This window comes from Piliocolobus tephrosceles, chromosome 2 (assembly GCF_002776525.5).
Source record: "Piliocolobus tephrosceles isolate RC106 chromosome 2, ASM277652v3, whole genome shotgun sequence".
Classification (NCBI taxonomy): Eukaryota; Metazoa; Chordata; class Mammalia; order Primates; family Cercopithecidae; genus Piliocolobus; species Piliocolobus tephrosceles.
In genome coordinates, this window is record NC_045435.1 from 119,621,657 (window position 1) to 119,634,609 (window position 12,953).

At 36.2% G+C, this 12,953-nt stretch overlaps 1 protein-coding gene across 4 annotated transcripts in view; it reads left to right on the top strand.

Moving 5' to 3' along the window:
• The window catches only part of PDCD10 (programmed cell death 10), a 51,915-nt gene that overhangs the window by 17,854 nt on the left and 21,108 nt on the right, over nucleotides 1–12,953 (top strand). For all 4 annotated transcript variants that reach the window (XM_023213502.2, XM_023213506.2, XM_023213503.1 and 1 more), the window contains one exon: nucleotides 12,651–12,704. In XM_023213502.2, the coding sequence (XP_023069270.1) occupies nucleotides 12,651–12,704 (54 nt within the window). The remainder of the gene's footprint in view (nucleotides 1–12,650; nucleotides 12,705–12,953) is intronic.

Below are 12,953 nucleotides of genomic sequence, written 5' to 3' on the forward strand. Positions count from 1 at the left end.
TAGAAAAACTTTTTGTTCTAACAGTTTGAGTGATATTTTTCCTGCATAATTCTCAAATTGAATTTACTGATCTAACATTGACAGCATGGTGTCAAGCTTTTAAAAAAATTATTTATGTCATATTCAAAAGCATGTTCAGAAATACAGGGTTTTAGAAATAGGGTTGGTACTTATTAGGGTTTCTTTGATACAGAGATGAAACCTAGGGCTTGAATTGGGAGTGGAGTAAAATAATTATTGTTCCTTCAAATATGAAGTGTTTGGTTAAAAAAGAATGAAATACTGGCATTATTATTTGGTGTTTTAGTTTGTTAACATATAAATAAGATACCTAATCAGTTAAACATTAGTGTTTAACTATACCCATAAATTTCTCTATATATCTAATAGGGAAATTATATTTTAGTTTGACTTTTTCTGTGCTGTGCAGATTTAAAAGTGAAAGTAGTTGTTAAATTAATCTACAAAATTGTACCATAGTAAGGATGACTGTTTTACTCTGAAGCTAAATGATTCACTAAATCTTGTCTACAGTGTATTGTAAAAGTTAAAATGATTACTCCTTCTCACCTCAACTTTAGGTCCATGATAGCTACAGTGGTAGTCTAGAAATCATCTTTTAAAGGATTTCTAGCTAGTAGGACATGTTTACCACCTGGGGAGATTTTAGTACTGTTACTACAGCTTGCAAGCCAGAGTTATTTATGGCATTCTGGAAGCTTGATGTTTGCTAGACTTAATAAAGCTATGCCAGGACAGCTGAAAAGAAATAGGCTTCTTGTTTAATCAGCTGCTGCGGAGTTCAAAGTCCAAGTTTATTGCATGTGTTGTAAATATACTGTGAAATGGGTCCCCTGATTGCATTATGGAATAATGGATTTCTAGAAACCTCATTTCATGTCATATCAGGTTCTCATGTAACTATTGTTTTGTAGTGATTATTTGTATATCGGGAAGGAGAGAATGGTGGTTCGGTTCTTGATTCCAGGAAAAAATAAGGCTTGTGTTTTCTTTTCCTAAGACCATTTAGAGGAATTGTTTTCTCAGGCAATATATGTTATGTTTTGAAAAATAAACAATTTTGCAACTAAATATGAACTTTAGGTCACCAAAGGTTTATATGTTAGTTTACTAATAACTTACACAAAAGTATGCTTCTGTGTAAGTAATATGTTTCCATTCAGAAGCATATGAATCAGCTATTTCTGCCATTTCTTGGCAGATACGGAACTCTTAATTTTTCCTAGTTAGCAAGTAAAACCTGGGAATACCTCTCCAACCTTACCTACCTACTTTTTTTAGAAGATAAAATTTTATTTTTATTATTTTTAAAGTTTTTAACATTTTTGTGGGTACATAGTAGGTGTATGTATTTATGGAGTACGTGAGACACTTTGAAACAGGCATACAATGCGTAATAATCACATCATGGTAAATGGGTTATCCATCCCCTCAATTATTTATTTTTTGTATAACAAACCATCCAATTATACTCTTTCAGTTATTTTAAAATGTACAATTAAGTTAGTGTTGACTATTGTAACCCTGTTGTGCTATCAATAGTAGATCTTATTCATTATTCCTATTTTTTAGTACCTATTAACCATCCTCACTTCCCCTCCACCCCCACTATCCTCCTCAGCCACTGGTTACCATCCATCTCTCTATCTCCATGAGTTTAATTATTTTATTTTTTAGCTTCCACAAGTAAATGAGAACCTGTGAAGTTTGTCTATCTGTGCCTGGCTTATTTCACTTGACAAAATGACCTTGGTTCCATCCACGTTGTTACAGATTACAGGATCTCATTCTTTTTTATGGCTGAATAGTTAGTTCTCCGTTGTGTATGTGTACCACATTTTATCTATTCTATTCATCTGTTGATGGACACTTAGGTTGCTTCAAAATCTTGGCTGCTGTGAACAGTGCTGCAGCAAACATGGAAGTGTAGAAATCTCTTCTACATACTGATTTTCCTTCTTTTGGAAAGAAAGAAAATCCTCAACATTGGGATTGCTGGTACCAGAGGATCATATGGTACCTCTGTTTTTAGTTTTTTGAGGAACCTCCAAACTGTTCTTCATAGTGGTTATACTAATTTACATTCCAGCCAACACTGTAACAGGGTTTTCCTTTCTCCACATCCTTACCAGCAATTTGTTATTCCTTGTCTTTTGGTTAAAAGCCATTTTAATTGGGATGAGGTGATATCTCATTATAGGTTTGATTTTTCATTTCTCTGATGGTCTGTGATGTTGAGCACCTTTTCATATGCATGTTTGTCATTTGTATGTCTTCTTTTGAAGAATGTCTATTCAGATCTTTAACCCATTTTTAAAATTGCATTATTAGATTTTTTTTTTTCCTGTACAGTTGAGTTCTTTATAGATGGTGGTTATTAATCCCTTGTTAGAATGACAGTTAGCAATTTTCTCCCATTCTGTGGGTTGTCTCTTCGCTTTGCTGATTGTTTCCTTTGCTCTGCAGAGCTTTTTAACTTGATGTGGTCCTGTTTGTCCATGTTTCCTTTGGTTGCCTGTGCGTGTGGGGTATTATGTAAGAAATTTTTACCAACACTGTTGTTCTGGAGAGTTTTGTGAATGTTTTCTTGCAGTCGTTTCATAGTTCGATTATTTGATTTTAAATCTTTAATCCATTTTGATTTGATTTTTATATATTGCAAGAGATGAGGATCTACTTTTCGTTCTTCTACATAGGAATATCCAGTTTTCTGTGCACCATTTATTAAAGAGACTCTTTTCTCCAGTGTATGTTCTTGGAACCTTTGTTGTTACTGAGTTCATTGTAGGCATGTGCATTTGTGTCCGGGCTCTCTATTCTGTTCCATTGGTCTGGTTTTTTTTTGCCAGTAGATGGTGTTTTGGCTACTATAGCTCTGTAGTATAATTTGAAGTCAGGTAATGTGACTCTTCCAGTTTCATTCTTTTTGGCTATTCTGGGTCTCTTGTGGTTCTATATAAATTTTAGGATTGTTTTTTCTATTTCTGTGAAGAATGTCATTGGTATTTTGCTAAGGATTACACTGAATCTGTACATTGCTTTGAGTACTATGGGCATTTTAACAATATTGATTCTTCCAATCCATAAACATAGCTTTTTTGTATCCAGTTGCCTTCATCAATGTTTTATAGTTTTCATTGTAAAGGTCTTTTAGTTCCTTGGTTAACTTAATTCCTTGGTATTTAATTTTATTTGTGGCTAATGTAAATTGGATTACTTTTTTAAATTTCTTTTTCAGATTGTTCACTGTTGGCATATAGAAATGCTGCTGGTTTTTATATGTTGATTTTGTATTCTGCAACTTTATTTAGTTTATCAGTTCTGTTAGTTTCCTGGTGAGTCTTTAGGTTTCTCCAAATATAAGATCATATCATCTACAAACAAGGATAATTTGACTTCTTCCGTTTCCAATTTGGATACCCTTTATTTCTTTATCTTGTACAGCTGCTCTAGCTGGGACTTCCAGTACTGTGTTGAATAACAGTGGTGATAGTGGGCGTCCTTGTCGTTTACCAGATCTTAGAGGAAAGGTTTTTTTGAGAGTTTTTATCATGAAGGATGTTGAATTGTATCATATGCTTTTTCAGCATCAGCTGAAATGATCATATGATTTTTATCCTTCATTCTATTGATAAGATGTATCACATTGATTGATTTGCATATGTTGAACCATCCTTGCATCCTGGAATAAATCTCCTTGGTTATGATTAATTATCTTTCTAATGTATTGTTGAATTTGGTTTGTTAGTATTTTGTTGAGGATTTATTTATCAGAGATATTGGCCTGTAGTTTTCCTTTTTCGATGTGTCTTTGCCTGGATTTGGTATCAGGGTAATACTGGCTTTGTAAAATGAGTTTGGAAGTATTCCCTCCTCCTCTGTTTTTTTGGAATAGTTTGAGTAGGATTGGTATTGGTTCCTCAAGTGTTTGGCAGAATTCAGCAGTGAAGCCATTGAATCCTGGGCTTTTCTTTTCTGGGTGATGTTTTTATTAGAGCTTTGATTTTGTTTCTGGTTATTGGCCTGTTCAGGTTATGGATTTCTTCCTGGTTCAGTCTTGATAGGTGGTATATGTCTGGGAATTTATCCATTTCCTCTAAATTTTTCAATTTATTGCCATACTGTGGCTCATAGTAGCCACTGATGATCCTTTGAGTTTCTGTGGTATCAGTTGTAACGTCTGCCTTTTCATCTCTGATTTTATTTATTTGGGTCTTCTTTTTTTCTTAGTTGGTTTAAAGTTGTGTCAATTTTGCTTATCTTTTCAAAAAACCAAGTTTTTGTTTCATTGATACTTTGTATTTTCTTTGTTTCAATTTCATTTATCTCTGATCTTTATTATTTCTTTTCCTCTACTAATTTTGGGTTTGGTTTGCTCTTTTCTAGTTGTTTAAGATACATGTTATTTGAAGTGTTTGTTCTTTTTTGATGTAGGCACTTACAGCTATACACTTCCCTCTTAGTACTGCTTTCACTGTATCCCATAGGTTTCGGTATGTTGTGTTTCTGTTATTTGTTTCAAGAAATTTTTCGTTTTCTTTCTTAAGTTTTTGGTTTATCCACGGTTAATTCAGAAGCCTATTGTTTGATTTCCTTGTGTTTGTATAGTTTCAAAATTTTCTCTTGTTATTGGTTTCTAGTTTTATTTGATTGTGTTTAGAGAAGATGTTTGATATTAGTCGAATGTTTTAAGACTTGTATTGTGACCTAACATATGGTCTGTCCTTGAGAATGATCCTTGTGCTGGGGAAAAGAATGTGTATTCTACAGCTATTCTATGGAATATTCTGTTTAGGTTCATTTGTTCTGTAGTGCAGGTTCAGTCTGATGTTTCTTTGTTGATTTTCTGTCTGAAAGATCTGTCCAACGCTGAAAGTTGGGTGGTGACGTCTCCAGCTGTTATTGTATTTTGCTCAGTCTCTCCATTTAGCTCTAATTATATTTGCCTTATATTTATGGGTACACCAGCATTGGGTGCATATGTATTTACAATTATTGTATCCGCTTAACTGAATTGACCCCTTTATCATTATATAATGACCTTGTCTCCTTATAATATTTGTCTTGAAATCTATTTTGTCTGATACAAATACAGCTCCTCCTCCTCTGCTTTTTGTTTCCATTTGCATGGAATATCTTTTTTCATCTGTTTATTTTTAGTTCAGGTGTTTTTATAGGTGGAATGTGTTTCTCGTAGGCAACCAGGTTGTTCCTATTTTTTAATCCATTTGCCAATCTTTTTCTTTTGATTAGTTCAGTGCATTCACATTCAATGCTATTATTGATAAGTAAGGACTTACCCCTGCCCGTTTTGTTATTTGTTTTCTGGTTGTTTTGTGGTCTTCTCTTCCTTCTTTCCTTCCTTTCTGTCTTTCTTTCAGTGAAGGTGGTTTTCTCTGGTGGTATGTTTTACTTTTTTTGCTTTTTATTTTTGGTGTATACATTGTATTTTTTTTTTTGAGGTTATCATAAGGCTTGCAAACGTGGTCTTATTGCCTATTATTTCAAACTGATGTCAGCTTATCACTGATTACATAAACAAACAAAAAGAAAACTAATAAAAGCTCTGTACATCATCCCTCTCGTTTTTTAACTTTTGTTTCTCTTTATGTCTTATTTTACTGTTTGTCTTGAAAAGTTGTTATAGTTATTATTTTTGATTGGTTCATCACTAGTCTTTCTACTTAAGAGTAGTATGCATACCACAATTACAGTATTATAGTATTCTGTGTTTGTGTACTTACTATTACCAGTGAGTTTTGTACTTTCAGAAGATTTTTTATTGCTCATGAATGTCCTTTTCTTTCAGATCAAAGAACTCCCTTTGTTATTTCTTCTAGGACAGGCTGGTGTTGATGAAATCTTTCAGCTTTCATTTGTTTGGGAAGGTCTTTATTTCTCCTTCATGTTTGAAGGATATTTTTGTTGAATATTCTAGGATAAAAATTTTTTCCTTCAGCATTTTAAATATATCATACTACTCGCTCATGGCCTATAAGGTTTCCACTGAAAAGTCTTCCGCCAGACAAATTGGAGCTCCATCGTATGTTATTTGTTTATTTTCTCTTGCTGCTTTTCAGATCCTTTATCCTTGACCTTTGGGGGTTTGATTATTAAATTCTTCGACACAGTGTTCTTTGGGTTAAATCTTCTTGGTGTTCTGTGACCTTCTTGTACTTAGATATTGATATCTTTCTCTAGGTTTGGGAAGTTCTCTGTTATTATCACTTTGAATAAACTTTCTACCCTTATCTCTTTTTCTACCTCCTCTTTAATGCCAATAACTCTTAAGTTCACCGTTTTGAGACTGTTTTCTGGATCTTGTAGGAGTGTTTCTTATTTTTACTTTTGTCTCCTCTGTGCATTTTCAATAGCCTGTCTTCAAGCTTACTAAGTGTTTCTTTCACTTGATGCATTCTGCTATTAAGAGGCTGATGCATTCTTCAGTATGTCAGTTGCATTTTTCAGTTCTAGAATTTCTGCTTGATTTTACAAAATAATTTCAATCTCTTTGTTAAATTTGTCTCATAGGATTCTGAATTCTTTCTCTGTGTTATCTTGAATTTCATTGTGTTTCCTCAGCACAGTCATTTTGAATTCTCTGTCTGAAAAGTCACATATCTGTATTTCTCCATGATTGGTCCCTGGTGCCTTATTTAGTCTGTTTGGTGAGGTCATGTTTTTCTGGATGGTCTTGATGCTTCTGGATGTTTGTTGGTGTCTGGTCATTGAAGAGTTAGGTATTTATTGTAGTCGTTGCTCTCTGGGCTTGTTTTTGCCCATCTTTCTTGGGAAGACTTTCTAAGTGTTCGAAGGGACTTGGGCCCCAAGCTCAATAATGCTCTGGTTCTTCCAGTATCGTAGAGATACCACTGCCTTGGTGGTGTTGACTAAGATCTGGAAGAATTCTCTGGATTTCCAGGCAGAGGGTCTTGTTCTCTTTCCTTACTTTCTCCCGAACAAATGCAGTTTCTTTTGGTCTCTCTGTGCTGAACTTCCTGAAGCTGGGGGGAGGGGTGACATCTGTGTCGCCACCACCTCTGGAATTGCACTGGGTCAGACCTAAAGCTAACACAGCACTGGGTATGACCCAAGGCCTGCTGTAACCACAACCTGGCTAACGCCTGTGTTCACTCAAGGTCCTGTATGTGGCTCTACAATCAGCAGGTAGTGAAGCCAGCCAGATTATGTCCTCCATTCAGTGTGGTGAGTTCCCCAGGCCCCAGATGGTCTGGAGATGCGGTCTGGGGGCCAGGAATTAAGAGTCAAAAACCTTAGAAATCTACCTGGTGTTCTTTCCTACTGTGGCTAAGTTGGCACTGAAAGCACAAGACAAAGTCCTTCCCCCTCTTCTCTCTCCTTTCTACAGGCAGAGGAGCCTCTCTCTGTGGTCACTGGCACATGGGGAGTTCTGCTAGGCCACTGTTGATGTTCACTTAAAACCCAAGGGCTCTTCAGTCAGCCTGTGGTGATTGCTGCCGAGCCTGAGCTTCACTCTTCAGGGCAATGGGCTCCTCTTTGGACAAGGACAGGTCTAGAAATGTTTTCCAGAAGCCTAGTCCTGGACTTGGGGACCTCAAGATCCAAACTGGCACCTAAGATATAAGACAACATCCCTTTTATGTTTCCTTTTGCTTTTCTCAAGCAGGAGTCTCTCAAATAGCCACCACAGTGAGCCAGGAATTTGCTGGGTTTCACCTGAAATCAGTATGTCTGAGTCTCAACCAAGGCCTATAGTGTACTACCTGGGTATCGCTGTTGGTTATTCAGGGCCTGAGTGGTTGTTAGTCAGCAGAAAATGAATCCTGCCCGGATTGGATCCTTCCCTTCAGGGCAGTGGGCTCCCTTTTGGCCCTGGGTGTGTCTAGAAATGTCGTCCAGGAGGTAGGGCCTGGAATGAGGTCTCAGGACCCTGCCTGTTGCCTTATCCTGTTGTGACTGAGCTGGTATACAAGATAAAAGACACACTCCTGTTGCCTTTACTTGTTGCCTTCCTATCCTGAAGCAGAAGGAAGGAATCACTTACTGCTATGAGCTCTGCTGCCTGGGACTCGGGGAGGAGTGACACATTCGCTACCTTGGTCGCCCTGTCTGGTGGGTCACTTGGTTGCGTGCTGCCCTAGTCCACTGGCTCTAAGCACAACACTAAGATGTGCCCAGGAATTGCAGTCCTTATGTCCTAGACTGCCTTTTCAAGTTTACCTGAGACTCTAGAGCACTTTAACCCTTAGTGGCAAGGCTTACTCAGTTTCCAACCTCTTGGATGGGCGATTCTCCTCTGACCATTCTGACCATGTCACATCCAAATGCTCCCTTTTGTGGGTGACTGCTAGCTGAACCCAGCACACTTTTGCTCTCCACTGTGACTGGTCAGCACTGAGTTTAATGCAAAGTCTCCCATTTGCTGTGCTCACTCCACCCAAGTGCACATATTCTTTGTCTATGCCGAACAGCTGCTCTTGTGGGATGGGGGAGGGGTGGCATCAGAGATTCAAGATGGTCTTTCCCACCCTCTTTATTGCCTCTGTCAGCAATATGAAATTAAAACCAGGTGCTATGATTGCTCACTATGATTTTTGGTTCTTTGGCAGTGCTTTTTTGTATGTAGTTGGTAAAATTGGTATTCCTGCAGGCTGGACCATCAATGGAGGCTTTGATTCGGCCATCTTGCTTTGCCTCCCCTCTATTTTTTTTTTTTTTTTTTCCTGTTAAGATAAAATAAACCAGACCTCAAACTTTGAGCATTGTAACCATTCTTCACAATGCAGGTAGGGATTTTATCTACAATCCTACCGTCTGGAAGTGATCATAATTAGCATTTTGGGTTTGAATTACTGCTCTTCTTCTTAGTAGAGTATTTCATCTTACCTGTTTCCTTATTTGTAAAATGGGGATAAACAGTGGTGTACTTCATTATCTCAACAACTCTGTGAAATAAATAAGTTGACTTAGTGTTTAAAATAGTACTAGTTATATAGTGTTAGTTATTGTTGTTAAGGAATCTTTCACATGTATTTCACAGTTGTGTATATTTGTAGGCAGTGTTTTAATGGAATATTTTTATAATAGTTGCTTCTGCTTACCTTTTTTGCCAGACAGCTTGGCAGCCCACAGAACTGATTCTTTTAGAAGCATATGTTGAACTTCACATGTACAAAATACAGCTGATTGCATTTTCTTTCTCTGTGATAGTTCAAAAACTAATAAGTGACCTCTTGATTCCATTACTTCTTTCTGGCATGCTTATTTACTTTTACCTGACTCACCTCATTTTTACCTGAATCACAGGAGATGTATTTGAAGTTTTTATTCCTGTAACTTGGCCCAGTTTGTTCTTTTTAAGAAATATGATCAACAGTCTTTGTTCACTGTGGGTAGGGAGAGGGGCGTGAACATGGAAAAATCAAATCTTGCCTGGTTTTGAGGAAGCAAGTAGATTTGTACACAATTGAGAACCAGTTAACCTAATTATTTTGACCTTTAAAATGAACAGCAACAGCAAAACACACAGCTTTCACAAAAGTGTGAAAGAAAGTATTTTAAAACTTGAGTAACTGAAGGGCCAAATGACTCTTTTTTTTTTTAATTATGGTTTTAGGAAACTTGGTGCTAGGAAAGTGTGGAAAAAATTGATACTTTTGGAGAGAGCAAAACAACAAATGTCCTCTGCATGGAATCAGAATTATGTGGAAGCTTTTAAAGAATTTTTATAAGTGGACCAGAGTAAATTTGCCTGGTTTGTGGTTGATTGTAAGTGTAAGTGTTCTTAAAGGCTATCAACAATAAGTTACAGAAGGATCTCACAAAACAGAGTAGGCAGAATGGGGGTTGAGGTAAGACCTCCTGTTAGGCTCACCCAGCGTATGCATTGTTTCCAAATGTGCTTCAGGAGGCACTTTTCCTTCTCTTTTAGGAGAGATGAAGTGTGTTACATACCTTTTCTCTCACTCTGATTCTCTTATTTTCTCTCACTCATTTACTGGTTACATGGACATACTGTATAACTGAGGCCCAAGCAGTGCCTCTCTCTGTCCCAGTATCCATTAATGCAAGGTGCAGTCATATATTCCTCCTTCAGTGGATCCAAAATACAGTGTATGCACTGTCAGTTACTGAGAAGGTTATTGTGTTTATTCTTTAAAGGTATCCTAGCCAAAGACATTATCCCTAAAGCTCAGAAAGTGCTGGACTCCGAAGTGACTGAACAAAATGGAAATTCTTTTCTTTCCTAATTTACATGAAGTCATTACATTCCATGTGTTACCAACCCTGAAGAAACTTCTAAGTGGGAGAACTCGCCAGGAGGATGATTTTAAGAGGCCAAGAACACACTTTTTAAAGATCAGTTCAAATCCCATATTTATAAAGACTTCTTTCTGCTTCAACTGATGGCAGTTACTCCACTTTTCATATAGCTGCTTCATGTTGTACATGTAGGAACTCAAGTACATGGTAGGAATTCAAGAATGTGTTGGACCTTAAAGAAACAGGTTGAAGAGATTCAGTGACAGGGTGGACTCCAGTCTGGAAGAGTGAGTACAAGGGGAGTCAGGGTGCGTTAGTGGCTTGTATACAGGATTCAGAGTCAAACTGAGTTTCTTCCTTTGTAAAATGGAGAAGAAGATAACATATCTTTCTACCTAACTAGTACAGGCTGAAATTATAAATAGATTTAAGAACAGTTTAGATAAATTTATGGATGAGAGATTAAATTCAATTCAAACAATAGGTATGCCTGGTACTGTCCTGGACACCATGGATATATCAATACCGTATGAGTAAGAAAGCCTTTTGACTTTATTGTAAGGCCTATGGGTATATGCAGTCATGTGGCACATAACAACATTTCAGTCAGTGGTAGATGGATGGCATATATGGTGGTTGTCCCATAAGATTATAATTGAGCAGAAAAATTCCTCTTACCAAGTAATGTTAAAGCCATTGTTCATTGTAGTGCAATACATTACCTCTTTCATGTTTACGTACACAGATACATTGTGTTACAGTTGCCTATAGTAGTCAGTTCAGTAAACATCAGGTTTGTAGCCTAGACACAGTAGGCTACATCATATAGCCTAGGTGTGTGGTAGGCTATCCCTATAGGTTTATGTCAGTACAATCTGTGATGTCCACATAATGATGAAATCACCTAATGACATGTTTCTTAAAACCTATCCATCCCCATCATTAAGCGATGCACGACTGCAGTGTGTCTCCAAGTGACTCTGGCAGAATTTTGTTGAAGTGCTTCTCAGCTCACACATTTTTGATTTAGTATATGTCTGACCTTCCTGTGACTTACTTTTTTGTAAGGTTCACATAAGTAAAACGAGTCTAGAAATCTAGAGATGCTGATATCTATCTCAGGTAATCTTGTTAGCTCTTGAACTTTTCTTGAACTTTTTGGGCACTTTTACTTCTCTGGATCCTTTCACATACCATTCAGGGCTATGCAGAATGAACTAATAACACTGATACTTGAAGGCGCACAGCTGACTCAGACCTTTTTAAAAGAGGTCAGAGTGTGGTGTAAACCTAACAAAGGAAATGGGTTCTTATCAAAACGGAAACATTCTTTTCTTTATGTCTGTCCCTGCCTCTCTTGCATAACAAGAACTTGAGATCTAATGAGCCTATATTGTTATTTTTAGTAATAGTCACTATAATTATATTAATTACTTGGAAGTAGGAAACTCTTTTCATTTTTTGGAAACATGTCTTTGTTAACTATAAACTACTTATATAGTTATTTCTTTCTACATTTGTTTACTGGGCTCTTTATGCCTTCTTTTTTATCCAATGAGGCAATATTAGATTTTACAAGATTTGTTAGGAGTCATGTTAAATGTTAAGCTAAATGATTCATTGTTTTTTGGCGGATAAATTACCTTGTCAGATTCTGTTGCTTTTGCTTTGTGCTTAAGGTGAATAATTTGTAGGGAGATAAGGTTCTTGGCATTTGTAACTGTCTTGTTTAGAAAATAAATTGACTTAACGTGTTAGAGATCCCGTATAGGAGATTTCTGAAGCAAAACTTACACTTTTGTTGCCTCAAAGGAAGACTTTATTGCATAATATGATACATGTTTATAAGGTTTGTGTAGAAATATTCTACTTTGTAAAAATCTATATAGATTAGTTTCCAATTTAATATTGTCCCAAGTAAAAAATATATACAATTGAGTTTTATTGAGTTAACTAGCTCAATTCCTAAGGACTGAAAAAATCAGAATTTAACGGAAGCTAGGTTTTTTGAGCCTGGAAGTTAACTGTTTACAAATGGAATTATTTTTATGAAATTATGAAATTCTGTGCCTGTGGTTTGCTGAAAATTGAATTAACGTGTTTAGTAAGGATGTTAATCTTTTGAAATTATAAACCTCACATATTTGATATAAAAATTAAAAGCATACGGGTTGCTTTTAGTTTTTTATAAAAACTTAAGGACATGTATTTTTTCATTGAAAATTTTGATAGCCTAATTGAAGAATTACGGTGATGTGCAATTATTAACAAGAATGTTGATTAAATGTTTAATGTGTTCATGTGATTGCTACAGAATGGAATCTCAGAAATGTGCTTTTTCCAAGACAGTTGATATTCTTAATAATTTTAAATTTTTATTGCAGCTAGAACGAGTAAATCTGTCTGCAGCCCAGACACTGAGAGCCGCTTTCATTAAGGTGAAGTGCAAATAATTTATTATGATTATTAAAGTGTATGTTCTTTGTAAATGTAAGTACATGTGATGGTTGCCAGTTTATTTTCTTCTAGTGAAAGCCTTTTTAGCCATCTTATGCCTGTTTTACTATATTCCATAAAGCTTAAAATACTTCCAAATGTTACTTCGTTAACATGCATCTTTTCATCACTTTGTGCTTTTGAAACTGACTTTTTCAGAGCGTTTTCTTCTTAGCTGTAGATTATATTTT